Genomic DNA, 20,592 nt, shown 5'->3' with positions numbered 1-20,592 from the left:
GAACCCAACGCAGGGCCCCACCGGAGAGGGACGCCCACAGCCCCAGACGAGCACCCCACCACCACCCAGGAGTTCTGGGCATCCCCCCGCCCCAACCCCAGGTACGAGCCAGGACCCCCCAAGGGAGACCCGCTCCGCACTCCAGGCAGCCATCCGCCCGGCCCACGGTTGGTCCAGGGAGGAGCAAGGCAGGGGCCCGCCGCCCCCGCCCAGGAGGGGGGAACCCCGGGGAAAAAAGAGGGCCCACAAGGGGTGTTGTAAATATGGCCCGACCAGGCTCGGCCACAGTTGGAAATTTGGCGGGGCCCAGCGCTCAGGAGCAAGGACCAGAACCCACCCCCCAGGGACACCAACACCCCCGGCTCAGATGTAATGTGAACCCCCCCACCGCGCGGAGAGAGCACCGCCGGGCCCAGGAAGCCGGCACCCCGGGGACACGGCCGCCGTTGCAAAGGGGCCCGTACCCCCCACCAGGGAAGAGGCAGGGGACAGATGGTCCTAGGTCCCACCTTCCTTGCAAAATGTGTGTGCGTGTATGTGTGTTTAAGAGGGTGTGTGTGTGCATGTGTGTGTGTTTATGTTGGGATGTATATATTGAGGGGGGAGGGGTGTGTGTACTAAGGGGGGTGCAGTTAAAATTGGCAGGTAGGGCATCAAGGGGACATAATGTAAAAAAGGATTTTCCATAAGTGGTGTCACACTCGCTCAGTCTAGTTCTCTTATAAAGTTGATTCTTCCACTGGTCCACAACTCATTTATTTATCAGCCTTGCTTTTATTTTTTATCTTGTGTTTCCAAATATATATTTTTTTGTTAAAAAAAATGTATTTTTTTATAAATCTCTGTCTTGCTTTGCTTCAGTATAACAGCTGTTAGTTGACCTTACAGTGGTAACAGTGCAGTGATTGTCTGAGGCACCTTTGCTGTTTCATCACTTAACCGGTAAAATTAATAACTCAACAGTTGAACAGACAAGTTCATAGTTTTAGAGTCTCACTTGGAGTTGTTCTCCAGGTCCTGGTAGATGTCATCCACCAGCTCGCTCTGGGACGACTCATGGGCCATGGCCTTGTAGAGTTTGCAAGCCACCAGAGCTTTAGCCATGGCTTCCTCCCCCCGTTGCCACAGGAACAGGGCCATCTTTTGACGCTTCATTAGCACAGCCCACACCATCAGCTCATGGAACGGATACTGGAACCTGCAGACCTCTGGGTCGTCCACATCAATGTCAAGTTCCTCTTCCTTTTTCTTGTTTTTCTTCCATTTTCCCTTAACTGGGGTTTCATCGTCCTGCAGAAACAGAGCAGATCAGCAGCTTTCCCTCTGATGATCTGAAGTTTTGTCTGCACATAACTTCTACGTACCTCCATGCCGAGCAGCTTTAAAGCTTTGGGCTGTAAGACAGAAGTTTGGAGAAAAATTCGAGACGTTAGGAGGAGGCCTTTGTCTGTTGGGTGTTTATGTCTGCATGTATTGTAAACTTGTGAGGTCCCATGCCTGACGGACGACTGACTTTGTGAGGACGTTTCGTCTGGCAGACACACTGAAAAGGTCTGGTTGATTACGAAACTTAGTTTTAGAATGAGTCATTTCTGATGATAATGTCTAAGAAATCCGTTATTGTTATTAAAAAAGTATTATTATATTATATAAAACACACAAAGAAAGATGTGTTGTTGAGTGTTTGTGTTGTCTTCTTTTAATCACCAACTTTTGTAGATTAGACTTAATGCTTTCTCATTCCTGATGCTGGTCAGAAGAATCTCAGCTCTGCTCTAACTTACCCTTTTAAGGCCATACAAGTTATTGTACAGCGTCCGGAAGCTCTTCCTCGTGTAATTGCAGCGGTAGGCCCCACCCATTAAAAACTCCAACACCAATCCAATATCGATCAGCGTTATCTGGTAATCTGGTGGTAGATTCCCCTGAAAGAAACATCAGTGGATGAAGCACATTGTTGAGGTTGGTCATTGTTCCTTTCTTCATTCTATGTTCTTTTGTTCTGAGCCTTGATTTGTGAAGGTGCCCTGTATCAAAAGCCTCAGAACGACGCACTGAAACTGGACTGCAGATGTATCACCGTTCATCCATTTGGATGTCTTCTCTGACACTATTTTTTTGGACACCCCTGTTTAACATGTTCAAACAGGGGTTTAAACATGTTTAAACCTGACTTTGCTCTCCATCAGTGCTTTCCATCACTTTTCCAGCGGTGTTTTGTTGTTGCCAGGCAACTACAGCTGTTAATGTAAATAATGCACCTGCAGACTGTTTCAGACACAGATATGGTGGAAATTAGTCCAAATAGAAGTAGCAGACATGTCAATATAACTATGAAGTGTGAAAAAATGCCTTTTTTGTCAGAATAGGCTGATAATATGAGAATTAGGAAACCAAAAAAAAAGAAAAGGTAAGCTAACTTTGGGCTTAAGTAGCTAGCAGCTTACCGCAGTTTTGTAAAAAACAAAACAAAACACCTCACTAGGATCAGAATTCTCTTTCTTTTACTGAAATTTCTTGCTAACATAAATTGTTTTGTTTTACCTTTTTCTACGAAGCCCTGAATGAGGCATAATTGCATTCTTCCTTATTAAACTACACTGTCTCTTGTTTATGACAACCAAATGCTGCATTGGCACTGATTTGTTACAACCAAATGAATACAAGCAAATGCTGTATTCATTTTTTTCTTCTCAATAGTCTCATTTTGAAAGTAGCCTTACCCCATCCAGGAGGACACAGTGGTGTTTCATAGAGAAGGGTTGGAGGTTTGAAAGCAGCACTAACCTTCTTGACGTCCCGAACCAAGAAATGCAGCGTGTTGGTTGGTCCTAATTTCTACAGAAACACGGCAGAGACACAAGACAGAGATCTGGAGTAGATTCGTCTGCCCACATTCTCTGACACGCATTTACATCCATACAGGACAGGATCAAAAACACTGGGACTTTTGGCTCTCATGAGCTCTGGAAAAAGAAGATATGACACTGCAGCAAGTGTGTTGTTAAAAACAGTTTTCTTACATGTGTGATGATAAATCAGAATGCAGAATGAAAGCTGAATGAACAAAACCAGTTTAAAAATCTAAAAACATGCAGGGATCAAATGCCAGGATAGTTTAGCAATCCCTCGACAGCTGGTGTCCTGCTCGGCTTTTTAGAGATCCCTGCTGCTGTTTGTCTGAGTCAGCTGTTTTCCACCGCTCAGAACCAAAGAAGGCAGGTCAAGGTAGAAAAGAGCCTAAGAGGTGAGTTTTTGGTTTTGGGTGACATGAATTGGTCAGAGACATTTTTAGCTGCTCTTGGAGTTTTTGTCAAAGTAGTCATGAGTTTAATGCTCAACCGCGAATTAAGCGAACAGGATGCTCACTATTCTCCATCTGGGACAGGACTGCAGCGAATGTACGTTTCTGATCGGGAAAAGAGAGCAGTTACCATGTTTGCTGTTGTAACCCTGAAGTCTTGTTAAGTTCTCCATACTGTGTTAATGTGTGTTTGACTCACTGTGTTGTAGAGCTCTTCCAGGCGGGGGATGGTGAGGAAGTGATGGATGTTGACACCATTTTCGATGAGTAGCCTCACAAAGTCCACCCTATCCAGGACCAGAGCATCCATCATGGCCTGCTCCAAGGAGTGTACCTGCCAGGCATCCCCACAGTCATGTCAGCACAAGATTAGAGATTGTGAGTGTTGCTTAGGTCACTTACCCAGCTCATCAGCTCTAGTTTACGAGGATCTGTCTCTTCAGGAGGCTCAGTTTTGGCTTTCCCACCTTTTCCCTTCTTCCCTCGGGCTTTGCCTTTACCTCCTGCACCTGAGGGGCGACGGGTCGCTGGGCTTTTTGGCCGGTCGGTAGTTAAGGAGCTTGCAGGCTGGGAAAGGCAACATCATGGATACACATGGGTAATGGCAGGGCAAAAGAGGCGCACACACAACAGTCTGACAAAACCTTTTTTATAAGGTCTCAGTTACTCAGCTGTCACCATGTAAAAAGACGTCACTCACTGCCACTCATGTACTGACATATGCATAATAAATAAATTGGAAAAAACTCACGGGCCAGTGGAGTCCATACACAAAGATTTGACTGTGAGCGATGTCCACTCTGTTCCAGGCGAGAGCCAGGCTCAGCTGATCCGAGGCAGAAGCATTTGTTCCTGCGGTCACAAACCGCTAACACTGTCAGTCCACACAAACACGGAGCAAGAACTTTTCTGAACAAACAAGAGACTGTTTGGGTTCAAACAGTAATTCACTGAAATACAGAACACTACCTTATTTTTTGGACCATAAAGCGCACCAGATTATAGGGTGCCTTAAGATAAACAAAACAGATATTGTGGTTTGACTAAACTACCCAGAATGCCTAATGTGTCCAAGAAGCAGCAGACAATTAGTCAAAGGGTTTGATGGGAAGTTTTTCTAGTGAACTTTGTTGTTCTTCATAATCTCTTCTTTTATCTGCAATGTTCAGCTTTTGCAGAGAGTGTAACACAAAACATAGGTCAAACTTTGTTGACAGTAAAGCAGCGCAGTTTAGTTGTAAGACATAAAATAAAAAACAACCGTACCGTAACGATAAACAACCAGTAAACCTGCCTGCTCTATGCTGCTTCATGGTCTTACCCCCCTTCCCCTCCTATTATCACCCTCCTACCCCCCCCTCTCTCTAACGTCCCTCTCTCTTGTTCCCCTCTTTCCTTTTCCGTCCGGTCCAACACCAAAGATTTTCAAACATGATTGAAATTAATAAAGTTTGGCCTCAATTACAAAAGGGGTTTATTCAGACATACCTTTGGTTTGTCTGAAGATGAATAACCCCTCTTGTTAGAATAAAATATGTCCAACACAAGAGGCCCTCAGCTCTCATCTGTTTGCCTAGCTGTTGGACAGGACAAGTTAAAAAAAAAAAAAAATAAATAAAAAAAAAAAATAAAAAACAATGCTCTCCGCTTTTCTGGTCATTCATTATGTTAAAGCCCAGTACAAATCAGTCCATCAGGCCTCTGACAAGAGTACCTGTAATGTGTGCGACTGTTTCGTTTACACGTGCAATTGGTTTTGGTAATAGTGGCGTTCAAAGGTTTAAAGTTTGAGGCAGCTTTTTCAAAGATTTGAGCAGTTACTATTTAAAAACAGCTAAACTGTTTGAATGACTTGTAAAGGATAAATCCATTGTGGCCACTTTGTTTACAACAACCAGATAAATAGTTAGTGTTTTGGTAATCTTCCTAATTTCCACCATCAGTGAATGCACCGAGTTTGAAGCTCCCACCGTTAACATTCTGATTGGTCCTGCAACTAAGCCCCGCCCCCACATGCCAGAAAAGGGATTTCTGATTTGAAAGTGAAAAACAGATTTATAAGTGACATTTTGAGCAATGAAACACAAATCAAGGTTACATTTAACTTGTGTCTGTTTTTGTTTTTATTTATTTTGAGTTTCAACACCAGTTTTTCCGCTTTCAGTTTCAAAATGTTGTATTTTGGTTTTCAGAGCTTTTGGCCCCCGTTTGGCATCATAGTTCGTGGGACACATGGTCAGTCACAATAAAGGCATTCTGACCCTGAGTTAACAGCATTCTGCCTGTGTCCACCCTGAGACTGGAAGGTCGTGAGTTCAAATCCACAACTGAGTCATACGATAAACACTAAAAATGGGACCCTGAGCCTCACTGCTTGACACCAAGTATTCCAGGGTTGGATTGGAGGGTTAAACCATCAAATTGTTCCAGGGTGCAGCTGTATGTACAGCTCTCTGCTCCCCCAGGGCAGGGGTCAACAAATTTCATACACCAAGGTGCATGACAACTAATGGGACTTTAATGGGATTTACATAAGACAGCACTAACACGCGCCCGGCTAGCTAGTCCACCTGAGTTCTGCCCTATCCAATACTTCACATCAGTCCAGCCATGGCAGTCACGACAAAAGTTAGCAAAGTCTAAACATTTGGACATATTTTTAATTCTGTATACCACAGAAAATCGGGTCAAGGCAGTAAACACAACCAGAATTAACTCATGTGACGCTCTGATGTCCATGTTTTGTGGATTCATGAGACCATTAAATGTTTTAAAGTCTGCTTTAAGGCCCAGAAAATATAGTAGATGTTCTGACTTAAATATTCTAAACCCATTCTGCAAAAAGATCCCCCAAATTTTGAGGTGACAGAAACAAAAACTGAATAATGATACTGCAGTATTTTAAAATCAACACTTTAATATCAAGAGACATAAAAAACAATGGAGCATTCTTACCCTTAAGCAGAGCAGTGAGTATAGACATTTCAATGTCCTGCTGCCCCTCCGAACCCATTCTGAACACTGTGATCTGATCTCACAAACCCACACGCAAGTGCACATGCACACACACACCCAGATGTGCACATGCACAGACACATGCACATGCACACACACAGAAAGAAGATAAACAGATATATTACATACAAACAAATGATCTAGATGAGCTGATAATATGGCTGTATTTGTCACAAAAAATATTTTTAACTTTACAAAGAAACAAACCACAATAGACCGCTCATGTTACACAATAGACAGTGGAATAGACAACAGGAATCTCTGTGGACCAGGGTGTTTGCAGACGGAGGAACACCATCTGAAAGAAGACCAAAGAGGATGTAGATGGATGTAGTGAACACTGAGGATGGTTGGTGTCCGCAAGGTGGATGCAGAGGGGGGGGTTAAATGGAGTCAGATAATTCAGTGTGGGGATCATTAGAGCAGTTGTAAGAAAAAGAAGAAAAAGTGATAAAATATAATGCAGTTAGGAGGTTAGCAGCATTTTGTTGCAGGGCCCTACAGATCTAAACTAACCGTAGATCTGTCTCAGCACCATGGTCAGGCCGGATTCGGATTCCCCTGGTCACACAAAAGATTTTGCGCATTTTCCATGTATGAATTTTCGGTGGTTTCAGATACATGTGTGACATATGTAATTCAATAGTGTTTTTGTGATATTCCACCTGCCATGCCTCATTATAATCAAACTTTGTTGACAGTCCCTTGGCAGTGGCCCGCTTCATGTCTGCATTTACTTGAAGAAAAAAAAATATATATTTTTTTTAGTTCTACAAGAGAACAATACACATTAAAATGCAGAAAAAACTATCTTTTTTCTTTAGAAATGCGTTTGTAGTTCACTCTCCGTGTGAATAAAAAATGACTGAGATCATTGCTGTCACATTTGAACGTTTATCACAAGATAATTTATTTTTGTTTTTATTACACGCTCTTGGGTTATTGAGGGACATTGAGGCTTCATAGTGGGTCACAGAGACACAAAAACACGCGGAAGGAAGCGGCTGACAGACAGACGGAGCAGTTGTGTTGTGAAATCTAAAGTGTTGTGTTGTGACCCTTCTGGGCCACTGATGGGGGGCAGCTGCTGCAGACACACTCACTGAAGAGTTTTAGAAGGGAGAAGGGTGACATCTGCTGGCTGTAAGCAGAACTGCACCTGACGAAAAGGCCAGAATTTTGAAGAAACATTTCAGGAGAGTAGTCTTATCTAATAATGCTCGTTTTTAATGATCACTTTATCTTCTGTTCCGCCAAATTATTTATCTTTTTCTTTACTAAATACTATCATCAGCATCGTTCAGACTGTCACCACACCCCTCTCAGTTTTGACTGTTGGGCTAATTAGCTCTTTGGAGAATTCCCATTAAATAATGAAATACAAACAGCCTGTAAAACTGTTATAAAATTTTAACCCATGTAATTCTTGACTTTGTTGCTGCTCCTGTTTGCCTTTTGCATTTGTGGAGAAATCATAGAAGAGAAAGACAAGCTGACCAGAGTCGACACCTGAAGAGGGCCAGTAAAGTGCATGTTCGTTTCATTAAAAACGTCTGTGGTGTGGCCTAACAGGTAAAAGAAAAAGGTATGAAAAAGAAAGAAAAGAATGGTCAATCAGTGTTCAACACTGTCAGTCACTGTTAAACAAGAACACGCTCTGCAGAAAACAGTGCAGAGACCGGGAAAAAAGCAGGGTGGTGGACTTCAAGGACTGGGGTAGAGCAGTCCTGCCCTAAACCCTCACTGCGGGGTACACTCTGGACTGGTTGTCAGTCCGCTGCAGGGCACACAATCACCCAGACACACATATGCACACTTTAGAGTCACAAAAAACCTGTGAAGCATGCTTTTGGACTGTGGAAGGAAGCTGGAGCGCCTGGAGAAAACCCACACGTGAACGTGGAGAACATACAAACTCCACACAGGAGGGTCCCAGCCGGTATTGGAGCCAGGTGAGAGCACTAACCACTGCCCCACCGTGCAGCCTTTAGCAGAGAAAATAATGTTTAAAATATTTTAATGGAATTGTCTTCTCTTATTCTGAACCAGCTCATCTTCACTGTACGACACCGATCCCAACGGTAGTACACAAAGACACACAACAGAACAAAATGGAGCACGCATATTTATGTGTGATCTGAAATGGTTTTGTTTCAGACGAGGAACCAGAGTGCTTTAATCCGTTAGCGGCTCATCTGAGTGGACTGACCCCCAACCTGCAGCGCTCCACTGCAGCTGTTATGTGATAGCAGCCGAGGATTGTGGGATTAAATAAAAGGACGGAACAATCTTCCGTAAGTGCTCTAGCGTTTGGTCAGACATAAACCAAAAGTTATTATGACGGTGAGTAAACCACACGTCCGCAGACTGGAAAAGAAATGTATCTCAGCTTGAAAAAGAAAATTCAAAACAGCTTAAACAATTAGAAAGGAATAGGAAAACATAAAAATAAAAACATGTACAAACACTTGAAACACGTTCAAGGCATTCAAAATACGAAAAAATAAATGTTTCGCTGAAACGCAAAAGATTCTTTGCAGCTTTCTTTAATGTGTCTTTAATCTTATTATGAAATTTACTTACAAAAGTAAAACAAATTTCAAAATAAAGTATGTAAAGTACAGAAAAATCTGGATGCAGTTAGTTTCTGTCTCAGACCCTTTCTGTTTATAGTTCCAATTTTCTCCTCTTCATCTTCCCCCCAGCTTCATAACTGAAGGCAGGTGTGTGTGTGTGTGTGTGTGTGTGTGTGTGTGTGTGTGTGGGTGGGGTGTTCTGATATGGATGACATGCCAACACAAATCAAGTATTTTAAATATATAAACATTTGGATTATGCTTGAATTTCATATTGTGAGATAGAAAATCACAAAGATAATTCATTTTAACCCTTGTGCTATCTTAGATGACCCCACCCTCACATTGACGTGTTCTCCCTACCATGACAAAGGTGGATAAAGGTGGAAAGATTTCATGTAATCCATGGACACCAGTAAGGTTCACAAATCATTGAAAAAAAAGGTTCAGCGCACTGTCTAGTGGGTCTAGATGACCCAACTCCCAAGGTTAAAGTGCCAAGGATAGCACAAGGGTTAGGGTCTAGATCAGTGTTTTTCAACCTTTTTTGATCCACGGCACACTTTAACCTTGATAAAAATCCTGCAGCACACCAGGGTCAAAAAATAAAAAAAGAGAAATTCATAGTCTGTATTGATCTACAGCCCCTCCACAATCTCACATGCATTTTTGTGACAATTGTGGCAGAAAAAGCTGGAAGTTGCAGCTGTTTTTTCTAAAAGTTGTAATAAAAGTTAAATTAGAAGATTTAAAAATTGTTTAATGTGTGTTTGTTGTGGTTTCAAACTGTCAAAGGAAGACTCATTGTGCACTGAGACGCTGTCACTTTAACCCAATGCCTCATGGGAGATGTAGTGCAAACAGCCGCCGAACGCAAGACAGACTCGCGTCTCTTAGGCTTCATTGTTTTGTTCACTTTTTCCACGGTCTGATACCAGATCCCTCAAAAAGCTACACCGCTAAATATGAGCTTTAGCTGGTCTTTTTGTTGGAACTGAGAGACTTTATGAGGAGAATCGAATCAGGAAGTGAAAACTTTAGCCACTTCTGATTGGTCAGACTGATGACGTGTGATTAAGCCTCCAAGAATGATTGGTGGAGACAGTTAGAGGGGCGGGACTTTTCCGAAAACGGCTGACGCTATGGCTAAATCACCGTCATTCTTATCAAAGTGTCTTTAATAGAATCAAATTAACACAAAGAAAAAAGTATTTTATGATCTTTCATATTCCTAACTTCTCAGTTTTATCTGTTTGGATGAACAAAGAGCTGAAATCCTGGAGATGGAAAATGTTTTTAGATCAGTTAATGAGGGCAATTTCCCACGGCACACCTGACCATCTCCCACTGCACACCAGTGTGCCGCGACACACTGGTTGAAAAACACTGGTCTAGATGACCCAACTCCCAATGTTAAAGTGCCTAGGATGGCACAAGGGTTACAAAATGTTATATACATTTTTTTTCATGTCATTGACAGAAATAGGTATTCGATACCCTCGTAACCATTAAGAGTTCTGGTTCAAACAGACCAGTTAGAATCTCCTCATCAGCCTGTCACCTGAATTGAAGACACCTGTTTGAACTAATCACCTGTAGAAAGACACCAGTCCAAAGAATCAGTCCATCGGTCAGACTCCAAACTCTCCAACATGGAAAGACTAAAGAGCTTTCAGTGGATGTAAGGGAGAAGATTATAGATCGGAATGAACTACAAAACCAACAGCAAGAAGATGGGAGTTAAGAAAACAACTGTTGGTGCTATTTGGATAAAATACAATAACTTGACCATCAATCCACCTTTAGGTCTGGGGTCCAAACCAGATCTGACCTGGTGGGTTTCCATGATCATGAGAACAGTGAGAAATTGGCTTAAAACAGCACGGCAGGAGTTAGTTGATTATTTTAAAGCAGCTGGAACCACAGTCACCAAAAAAAGCATTGGTGATACTTTACACTGCAATAGTTTAACATCTTGCAGTGCTGGCAAAGTCCCCTTGCGTAACCCTTGCGCAATCTTAGATGACCCCACCCTTCCATTGACGTGTTATTCCTACCATGACAAAGGTGGATAAAGGTGGAAAGAGTTCATGGAATCCATGGACACCAGTGAAGATCACAAATCACTGAAGAAAAAAGGTTCAGAGCACTGTCTAGTGGGTCTAGATGACCCAACTCCCAATGTTAAAGTGCCTAGGATAGCACAAGGGTTAAAAAGGTACATGAGCAGACCGCCTTAAGTTTGAACACCTTCACGATTTAGAGAGTGATTGGGAGGAGGAGCTGTGGTCGGATCAGACAGACATGGAGCTCTCTGGCATCAACTCAACCCGTCATGTTTGAAGGAAGAAGAAAGCTGCTCATGAACCCAAGAACACGACCCTCACTGTCAAGCATGGAGGTGGAAACATTATGGTTTAAGGATGTTTTTCTACACGTGGCTACTTCATTGTGTGGATGGGCGGAGCCATGTGCCATCTAATCCTGAGTGTTTCCATCTGCCAAGAGGCTTAAAATGGGTGGTGGATAGGTCTTTCAACAGGATAATGACCCAAAACATACAACCAAGGCAACCAAGGAATGGCTGAAGAAGAAGCATATCAAGGTCATGGAGTCTCTGGACCTCAACCTTAGAGAAAACCTATGGAGAGGACTAAAGCTCAGAGTTGCTAAGCAACAATCACCAAATCTGAATGATTTAGAAGTCATTTGTACAGAAGAGTGGACCAGAACTCCTCCTTATATGTGCAGAAACCTGCTCATCACCTACAAGAAACCTCTGACCTCTGTTAGTAAAGGTTTTCCCATAGCCTACTAAGTCTTTCTGCCAAGAGGGATCAAGAACTTATTTCCCTCAATGAAAAACAAATAAATGTATATAATTTCTTTAAAGTGGATTTCTTATTTTCTTTGTACTTTTCTATCTCTCACTGTTTATGAACCCACAATTATGATGACAGGCTGTCAATTTCTTTTTAGGGGGGCAAACCTACAAGATCCAATACTTGTTTCCTCCGCTGTATATATTTGACAGGAGCAGAAGTTTTAACCTTTAATCTACCAATATCTCATCTTTCTTCCCCACAGACAGTCAGCTGCTTTGACAATTGAGCAATAACTCAGTTTTCTTTTTTAACCTAACAGCATCAATGACATTTTCACTCTTTCAGAACCAGACATGTGGTCTTTCTAGTCTGACACCACTAGAACCTTCAGGGATCCAGCTGTTTCTGTGACTAAGTTTTAAAAGTTTAATTTCCAGCAGAAGAGGTTTCAAACCTAAGACTGAGCATCAAACCACACCAACCAGTGGATGCGTTGTGAATGACAAGCATTCCCTGACCTACCAAAGCCCTCTTCTTCATGCATTCCATCACCATGAGGAAGATCTGCTGAGCCTGGCTGCGGCTGTAGTTGAAGGTTTTCTGGATGGTCACCAGCAGCTGGTCCTTGACACTCTCACTCACCAGCCTGTAGAGGACCAATAGATCAAGGATAATTCAGACACCATGTCTAGAACCAAACCTGGAACCAATGAGAAAATACACCTCACCCATCTTCCTCGCTGTATCTATGAGCAAAGGAAATGATGTCAGAAGCTCGCCCACTGCCATCACAGACCACTACAGGGACTGGAGGCTCCTCCCTCAGACTTTCCAGGACGACAGAAATGATGTTTGGACCCCCTTCAAGGATCAGACACACCACAGGGACTCCTTGACCTAAACCTGTGAACAAACAATAGATTGGTCTGGACGTACATGTGATACAATCATCACAGCACAAAATAATACACAACACATGAAGAAGTTGAATTAAAAAGTCTGTTTTTTCTTCTTCTTTGTCTTTCTGCAGGTGCCTTTATGCTACAGTGCATTCCTGTCCTCTGCATCTTCCTCACCCACACATCCTCCTCCATCCATGAGCCTCCTCTTTGGTATTCCTCTTTCCTGATAGCTCCAACCTCAGCATCCTTTATCACATCATCACGGTTCCTCCTCTTACGTGTCCAAACGTCTCCATCTGCTTCCCTGCATTGATCTCCAGAACATCTACCATGAACTTTTCCTCATTCAATCCTGATCCGTCCTGGTCTCTCCCAAAGAGAACCTCAACATCTTTATCTCGCTGCCTCCAGCTCTGCCTCCTGTCTCTGCATCAGAGTCTCTAAATCAACAGCATGGCTGCTCTCACCACAGTCTTCTTCATCTTTTCTTTTATTCTTGATGACACAAAAGTCACACTTCACACCTGAAAGCTTCCTCCGCCCATTCTAACCTGCTTTCACACCCCTTTTCACCTGTTTCCCACACTCATATAGCCGACAACGGGATAGAAAAGGTCTAGATTGTGCCCTTTTTTGTAATTGCATTTAGCATTTGAAAGTACAAAAAAGGATACATATTAAGAGTCCTAAGCAATATTGATAAAAGGACAGAAGCTTAAAAGGATAATCACCAAAAACATTGTAGAATTGTACAACCTGGAGCTATACAGAGCAGAATTAAGTATGCATTAAAATATCTGACAACAGAAAGACGTGAGTCATTCAGCATCTGTAATCGCTCACTGAAAGCTTCTTAATCCATTAAAAGCATTGTGCACAGGAAGGCCTTAAAGCCCAGGATTACTATAGTTTTTCACTGAGATCTCTTCTTCAGGAACCTTCAGTAAATCTGGAATGAAGCTAAAAACTGTTCAACTTCTTGATTTATTTTTAAATCTTACATGACAGCACAATGCAGAGCTAAAACCCTTAAATAAAACATCCATCTATTTCTGAAACCCGTTTTATCCCTTACAGGGTCACAGGGCTGCTGGAGCCTAACCCGCCCACTCTTGGGCAAAAGTTTTCAAACATTATGTTGAACTGGAACAATTTCTTCAGAAGTAAAGTATTGACATTTCATCATCTACCAAGATGTGCAAATCTTTTTCTGTGTAAATCAATAACCAATTGTTTGTGCTTTCTGAAAAAAAACAACAAAAAAAAAACGTATAAAGATCTGCCAGAGCAGAGAAAAACAAAAACAGACAGTTTGCTATATCTGTAGCTATAGTAACCAGTTGCTGTTGTTGTTTTTTTTTTAAAGAAGAAAAATCTCCCTTGTTGCTTTTGTATCTTTTAAAACAGAGGTTGTTCATGACGGCTGTGGTCACAGAAATGATCTAAGAGGTTACTGAAGATCAGACATTTCTTTTTAATTGTTCCTCAACAGAAACATGATATAAAACAATTGGAAAAATGATGGGACCCTTGTGTGGTAAAGTAGTTCTTTGTTTAAACACATGTGGTTAAATGCCTTTGAAAAGTATTTGGAGTTGGAAAATGAAAAAGTAGATGGAAAATTATGTCCACTCATGTTTCGGATGTGTAAACAATATTTATGCCCAAAATAGCACATAGATGTGCAGAAAACTGCAGAAAAGGCAGGAGGAAAAGAGGTGTGGGCTCAATTTTGAGGACCTGAAAATATTTCAGATGACTAAAATGTTTTAATAAGTGTGCAAAACATTTTTACAGGCGTAAATCTTTTTTTTACTCGTCCTAATTAGTTTCTGAATGACCCTGGAAGCGATGCTCCTCGGGATAATTGAGCCCCTGGCGGGGCCTTTGCAGTTATATTCTAAGAGCCTTGCTTCTGAGACCAAGCTTTATAACACCAGCCAACACATTTTACTACCAAATGTCTTGGTCTTCTTTAGATTTGATTGTATCTAGCACAGATTCAGAGACAATCTGATACTTTGAGTTGGAACGGACCCTTGGACATGAGGCATCTCACAGGCATCTGAAGCGTTTTTTTGTCATCTAATGGTTTTGGAAGAGTGGAACGCATTGGCTCAGAGGTGTCGCTGTCAAGCTGTCATTGCAGCAGACGGTGGAAATACTCGCTATGGACATACTCAATGTTTGTTCTTTGGTGTTATCTTTATTTTTGGGGTGATAAATATTGAACTGATGAAAATAGCTTCTTCTCATTTATTATCAGAAGTATCCAATGGAACTATTTATGAATGTTGTTGAAATTCAGATCAAACGGGAAAATCACTCATCACTCACTCACTCATCCCTAAATTATTGTAAGTAGTTTTTGTGCTTACTACATTCAGACACACCTGAGCATAGGCTTTTCCATTTCTCTTCAGCTTTTCGTTTTCTGCTCTTAACAAACTAATTATGTATTTAACAGCTTATACTTGCTGTAACAACATCTGACAGGGGGAGGTTGTGTTCTTTGTGTACTCACAGAGTGCGGTTTTGTTTTTGTCACATGACTCACGTGTGTTGATCTTTTGGAGGGCTATGTGCTTCTCAAGCTGTCGGCGGAGGCGAACCTCAGCACCGTACTTGCCGGTGGTCCCATTGTCAGACAGGATGAAGTGAGAATGGCTGCTGTTCAGGACTGAGAGCTTGCTAAGGGGGTTGGACATCGTCTGATAGGGCCGTGTCACCTACAACATAACAGCATGAGGGTCAGAGGTCAGAAGGTGGACAGAGCTCATGCTTAGAAGCACAGGTGAAGTGCTGTGGTTAATGGCAGAAATAATTTCCCTTTAAACTGTCATGTCTGAGTCAGTGACATTTAGTCAGTGCTTCTCAATTATTGTTTGCAAGCCCCCCCCCCAGGAAACAGAAATTGTTTCGCGCCCCACTATTTGAGAAGCACTGCATTTAGTCGTGAAACTCAAATAATCAGCAATCAACTGTTTAGCCAACATCTTTATTCACAGTGCAGGTTAAGGCTTAGCTGGGGTTGAACAAAAATAATGAAATTCATAGTAGATGAATATTTTACTTCATCCATCCGTCCATCCATCCATCCATCCATCCATCCGTCCGTCCATCCAACCATCTGTCCATCCATCCATCCGTCCGTCCATCCATCCATCCATCCATCCGTCCGTCCATCCATCCATCCATCCATCCATCCATCCGTCCATCCATCCATCCGTCCGTCCATCCATCCATCCGTACATCCATCCAACCATCCGTCCGTCCGTCCATCCATCCATCCATTCATCCATCCGTCCATCCATCCATCCATCCATCCGTCCGTCCATCCAACCATCTGTCCATCCATCCATCCGTCCGTCCATCCATCCATCCATCCATCCGTCCGTCCATCCATCCATCCATCCATCCATCCGTCCATCCATCCATCCGTCCGTCCATCCATCCATCCGTACATCCATCCAACCATCCGTCCGTCCGTCCATCCATCCATCCATCCATCCATCCATCCGTCCATCCATCCATCCATCCATCCATCCATCCATCCATCCATCCATCCATCCATTCATCCATCCGTCCGTCCATCCATCCATCCATCCATCCATCCGTACATCCATTCATCCATCTGTCCATCCATCCATCCATCCATCCATCCATCCTTCCGTACGTCCATCCATCCATTCGTCCGTCCATCCATCCATCCATCCATGCATCCATCCATCCATCCATCCATCCATCCGTCCATCCATCCATCCATTCATCCATCCATCCATCCGTCCATCCATCCGTCCATCCATTCATCCGTCCAACCACCCATCCATCCATCCATCCATCCATCCGTACGTCCATCCATCCATCCGTCCATCCATCCATCCGTCCATCCATCCATCCATCCATCCATCCATCCATCCATCCATCCTTCCGTACGTCCATCCATCCATCCATCCATTCGTCCGTCCATCCATCCATCTGTCCAACCACCCATCCATCCGTCCATCAATCTATCCTTCCAACCATCCATCCGTCCGTCCGTCCAGCCATCCATCCATCCATCCATCCATCCATACATCCAACCATCCATCCGTCCGTCCGTCCAGCCATCCATCCATACATCCATACATCCAGAAACGGGTCACTGGGGCAGCAGTCTAAACAAAGTAGCCCCGACTTCCCTCTCCCCCGCCACCTCCTCCAACTCCCTGAGGCAAACCGAAAGACGTAGTCTCTCCAGCGTGTCCTGTGTCTTCCCCGGGGCGTCCGCCAAGTAGGACATGCCTAGAACTCCTCCCCAGTTTTTTTTTTTTTTTTTGTGCAGTTAGTCCTCAGTGACTTTGGCCCATGATGGGTCCTGGTGTGCTTTTTTCTTCTGAACACAAACTATGTTTGTGGTTTGGTTAGGCACAGCGAATGTTTATGTTGGACATTAGTTCAGCATCAGTCAAAAGACTGGCTGCTACCATCAATTTTCAATGGTAGCAACCCAGGATTTAAGGAAAAATGAGTGAATGAATGGATGAGTTGGTAGATAAATTATTTTTCTTGACTCCCCAAAAAGGTTGAGCTCAAGCTCTCTCATAGGGAAATTAATATCTATTGATAAATGCCCTCCTCAAGGGCAGTTGGTGAATGAGCTAAAAGACAAACATCATGTCCTAACAAACATCTTAAGTCAAACATCAGAACAAACCATCATGTCTGCTTTCCTCCTGATCCATGATCTCCTATTTGAACGAATATAACAACTTTGAAACACAACAACGCTGACTTGTCTTACATCTTTCCCAATCAAATCTTCCTTGTTCTCAACAATGCCCCATGGTGCAATGCCAATGGCGTAGACTTTTCCTCTGGACTTTGATGAGTGGTCCTTCAGAGCATCTCCAACATGGCGGATGACCCCTAAAATAGGGAAAGACAAATCTAAAGGATTAATTTTTAAAGATGCTTTAGTTCTTTCATGGACTCACACTCTAAAGTCTATGGTAAAGCTGTTCCAACTTCATTCATTTCTAAGACGTTTCTGTTCTGAAATTGTAAAATAAAGTTCTTAAAGATCATTTCAAGATTTGGTTGGACAACATCTCAGTATAAAGTCTCCTAATGAAATTGTGTCTGAGGGAGAAGCTATCCAGGCAAACTGGCATAAAGTTTGGGTTGTAGTTCTACCTGTGGTGACCCCTCCAGTGAAGATCCATGCTCCAGTTGTAACAGCAGCTTTAATTAGTCCTTTTCCAAAAACCTGCTTCAGTTTGGGAGGCAGGTCAAAGTTCTGCAGGCCTCCATGGACAGAAATAAGCAGCGTCGGCAGCTCTAACTGCCATTCCTTCACCATTAGGTGGAGCAGGGAGTCTGGCTTGGTGTCAAAGGAGACCCGGATGTACTGCAAGATGGAAGAAATCCCTTTAGCCCAGATATTACAATAACATTTAAAATTAACAGATTTTTTTCTGTTACCATAGCTTTGTTGACATGTCCACCTCCCTGGAACTCCAAAACCCCAAAAGCATCAGTGGGAGAGGTCTTTGTGTGTTTGAGGGCACTCCATCTCTCTCCAGGTTGGGACTCCAGCTGAACCTGCGGGGTGGCATCCTCCTTGGCAATGGCAGAGTGCTGCACCACCAGCTGACCACAACTACACCTGAGCCACGACAAGAGCATAGAAACCTGAGCTAAGAGAGATGGAAGCATTTACCTTTAGTCTCATTTAAATTTTCGTGTCAAATTTGCTATCTTTGAAGGCTAAGTATGTTACTAGGGCAACTGAAAGCCAGCTGAGTTTACTGGTTCTAATCTTTGAAATCTCGATTTGGCCAAAGATGGGACAAGTGAAATGGGACCTGCTCGAGAGTCAGCTGACAGGGTTCGGTTTACAGTGCTCTCAGACAAAAATTCTCACCTCATTCCCTCTTCCATTGCCTCTACCAACACAGTTCTGGGGTGACAAGAGGCAATTTCCTTAATATGTCTGTCAGAAAGACAAGGCAGGCACACCTTATCAGGAAGGTGTTAAGAGAGGAGATGTCTACACCACTGAAACTGAATACTCAGGGTGCATCAGAAACAGACAGGAGTGACTTTTGGACAGCTTTGCAGAGTGGTGTAGAGCAAACCAGCACCATTTAAACTCAGAAGATGGTTGTGTATTATAGGGAAAGGAAAACTCAAACTAAGTCCACTACCATCATAGGGGTGTACGTTAATGTTGTGGACCACCACAAATACTTGGGAGTACATTTGAACCACATATTTGATGGGCCATCGATCACCATCATCAAAAGTGGGCTGAACAGGTTTTTTTCCTGAGTAAGCTTTGACCCTTTAGTGCAGGGGTGCCATATCCAGCCCGCCAGGTGGTTTACTCCGGCCCACACATGAAGAGTAAAAATCATAAGGATGATTAAAAAAGAAAGCAAGTTTCTAGTCCATTCCTGTGGCGAGTTATGATTTTTTAACCCTTGTGCTATCCTAGGCACTTTACCATTGGGAGTTGGGTCATCTAGACCCACTAGACAGTGCGCTGAACCTTTTTTCTTCAATGATTTGTGATCTTCACTGGTGTCCATGGATTACATGAAATCTTTCCACCTTTATCCACCTTTGTCATGGTAGTAAAACACGTCAATGTAAGGGCGGGGTCATCTAAGATAGCACAAGGGTTTAAAGAAATAACTGAAATGTGCAATTCCGCCACTAGGGGGAGCAAAGGAAAGGTGAAACAGCATATCTCTGCATGTGCCAAAAACAACATCCCATCTACTACATGACTCTACGGAAGCACAGTCATGCTAATGCTGACAATTTGTACATCTGTTGTGTATTTTGTTTTCTCCTTATGCGTACTGTGTGTTCTAGCTTAGTCTTTCTTTTCTGCTTTTTTAATTGTTTATTGCTGGGCTCCTGTTTCACACACGTTTCACTCACAAGCTCTGTTGCCTCTAAGCTTTGCACTGCTCCCATGCCCTTTGCACAATATAACATTTATTCTGAACTTGTAATGAAATTATCAAGTAAACAGTGTATTCTGTGTCTCTTTCAACTCAATTCACTGAGTGACAAGCGACCAAAAACAGATGCTGATTTAGACAAGTTTCCAGTATGCAAAACTGATTTCAGATTGAAGGCGGTGTTTCATTGCATTCTGTCTTCCCTGTCAGCTTGGCCGGGCTGGCACGTGCAGTGAAAATTCAAAAACACAGAAGGAGGGTGTTGATGGACTTGTTTTCTGCGGCCAGAGTGGGCCTCACCCGCAACATGATGGAACGCACGTGAACTTAGGTGCTTTACCTGACAGTGGGGGAGGGGGTTGGGAGTGTTGTCAGACATGAAGTCTTACCCATTCTTTTTTTGGATCAAATCTCATACAATTTGCGGCGAGCACACGATTAGTTTTTCCTCCACGTAATTTCATATTTTGAGTGGCGGAGGAGAAGTGTAACGTACATTCATTCTTTCATTCATTCATCTTCTATTCTGTTTTATCCCTTTCAGGGGCACGGGGCTGCTGGCCCATCCCAGCCACTTGCGGGCGAAGGCAGGGGACACCCTGGACAGGTCACCAATCTGTCACAGGGTCACAATCACACACCCATGCCCTCTCACATTCACACCTATGGACAATTAACAGTGAACAATTTACCAATGAAGCATGTTTTTGGATGGTGGGAGGAAGCTGGAGTCCCCAGAGAAAACCCACGCATGCACAGGGAGAACATGCAAACTCCACACAAAGGTCCCCCATTGGTGTTCTGTTTCTGGGACTTGAACCAAGGGCTTTTCTTGCTGTGAGCAAGAGCGCTAACCAGTGCACCACTGTGCAGCCCCAGTGAAAGGTGTAACGTACAATTATCTTTTAATTCACACCGGGCACGCACACAGCTACAAATTACATGTTATTTTGCATTTTGAACAAGGGGGGGGGGGGGCATGCACCCACAACGCTTATCCTCCATGTTGTCAGTTTC

General features: G+C 43.2%; 1 protein-coding gene across 7 annotated transcripts in view; it reads right to left on the bottom strand.

The window, feature by feature from the left end:
• LOC101175302 (transient receptor potential cation channel subfamily M member 1) overlaps positions 1-20,592 on the bottom strand; it is a 51,311-nt gene that overhangs the window by 18,117 nt on the left and 12,602 nt on the right. For all 7 annotated transcript variants that reach the window (XR_013654788.1, XR_013654789.1, XR_013654790.1 and 4 more), the window contains exons 3-16: positions 18,086-18,269; positions 17,798-18,011; positions 17,406-17,530; positions 15,180-15,351; positions 12,449-12,623; positions 12,243-12,366; positions 6,260-6,332; positions 4,056-4,156; positions 3,707-3,871; positions 3,504-3,638; positions 2,788-2,838; positions 1,785-1,925; positions 1,365-1,394; positions 998-1,290 (exon numbers count right to left, since the gene is read on the bottom strand). Coding sequence is in view for 4 of the 7 variants with exons in the window: in XM_078944180.1 (XP_078800306.1) it covers positions 998-1,290; positions 1,365-1,394; positions 1,785-1,925; positions 2,788-2,838; positions 3,504-3,638; positions 3,707-3,871; positions 4,056-4,156; positions 6,260-6,332; positions 12,243-12,366; positions 12,449-12,623; positions 15,180-15,351; positions 17,406-17,530; positions 17,798-18,011; positions 18,086-18,269 (1,983 nt within the window). In the remaining 3 variants the exon portion in view is untranslated. The remainder of the gene's footprint in view (positions 1-997; positions 1,291-1,364; positions 1,395-1,784; positions 1,926-2,787; positions 2,839-3,503; positions 3,639-3,706; positions 3,872-4,055; positions 4,157-6,259; positions 6,333-12,242; positions 12,367-12,448; positions 12,624-15,179; positions 15,352-17,405; positions 17,531-17,797; positions 18,012-18,085; positions 18,270-20,592) is intronic.

This window comes from Oryzias latipes, chromosome 3 (assembly GCF_053564925.1).
Source record: "Oryzias latipes strain Hd-rR chromosome 3, Olatipes_Hd-rR_3.1".
In the NCBI taxonomy this organism is placed as follows: Eukaryota; Metazoa; Chordata; class Actinopteri; order Beloniformes; family Adrianichthyidae; genus Oryzias; species Oryzias latipes.
The sequence above is the reverse complement of the archived record's forward strand: the minus strand, read 5'-3'. Positions and strand labels throughout refer to the sequence as shown.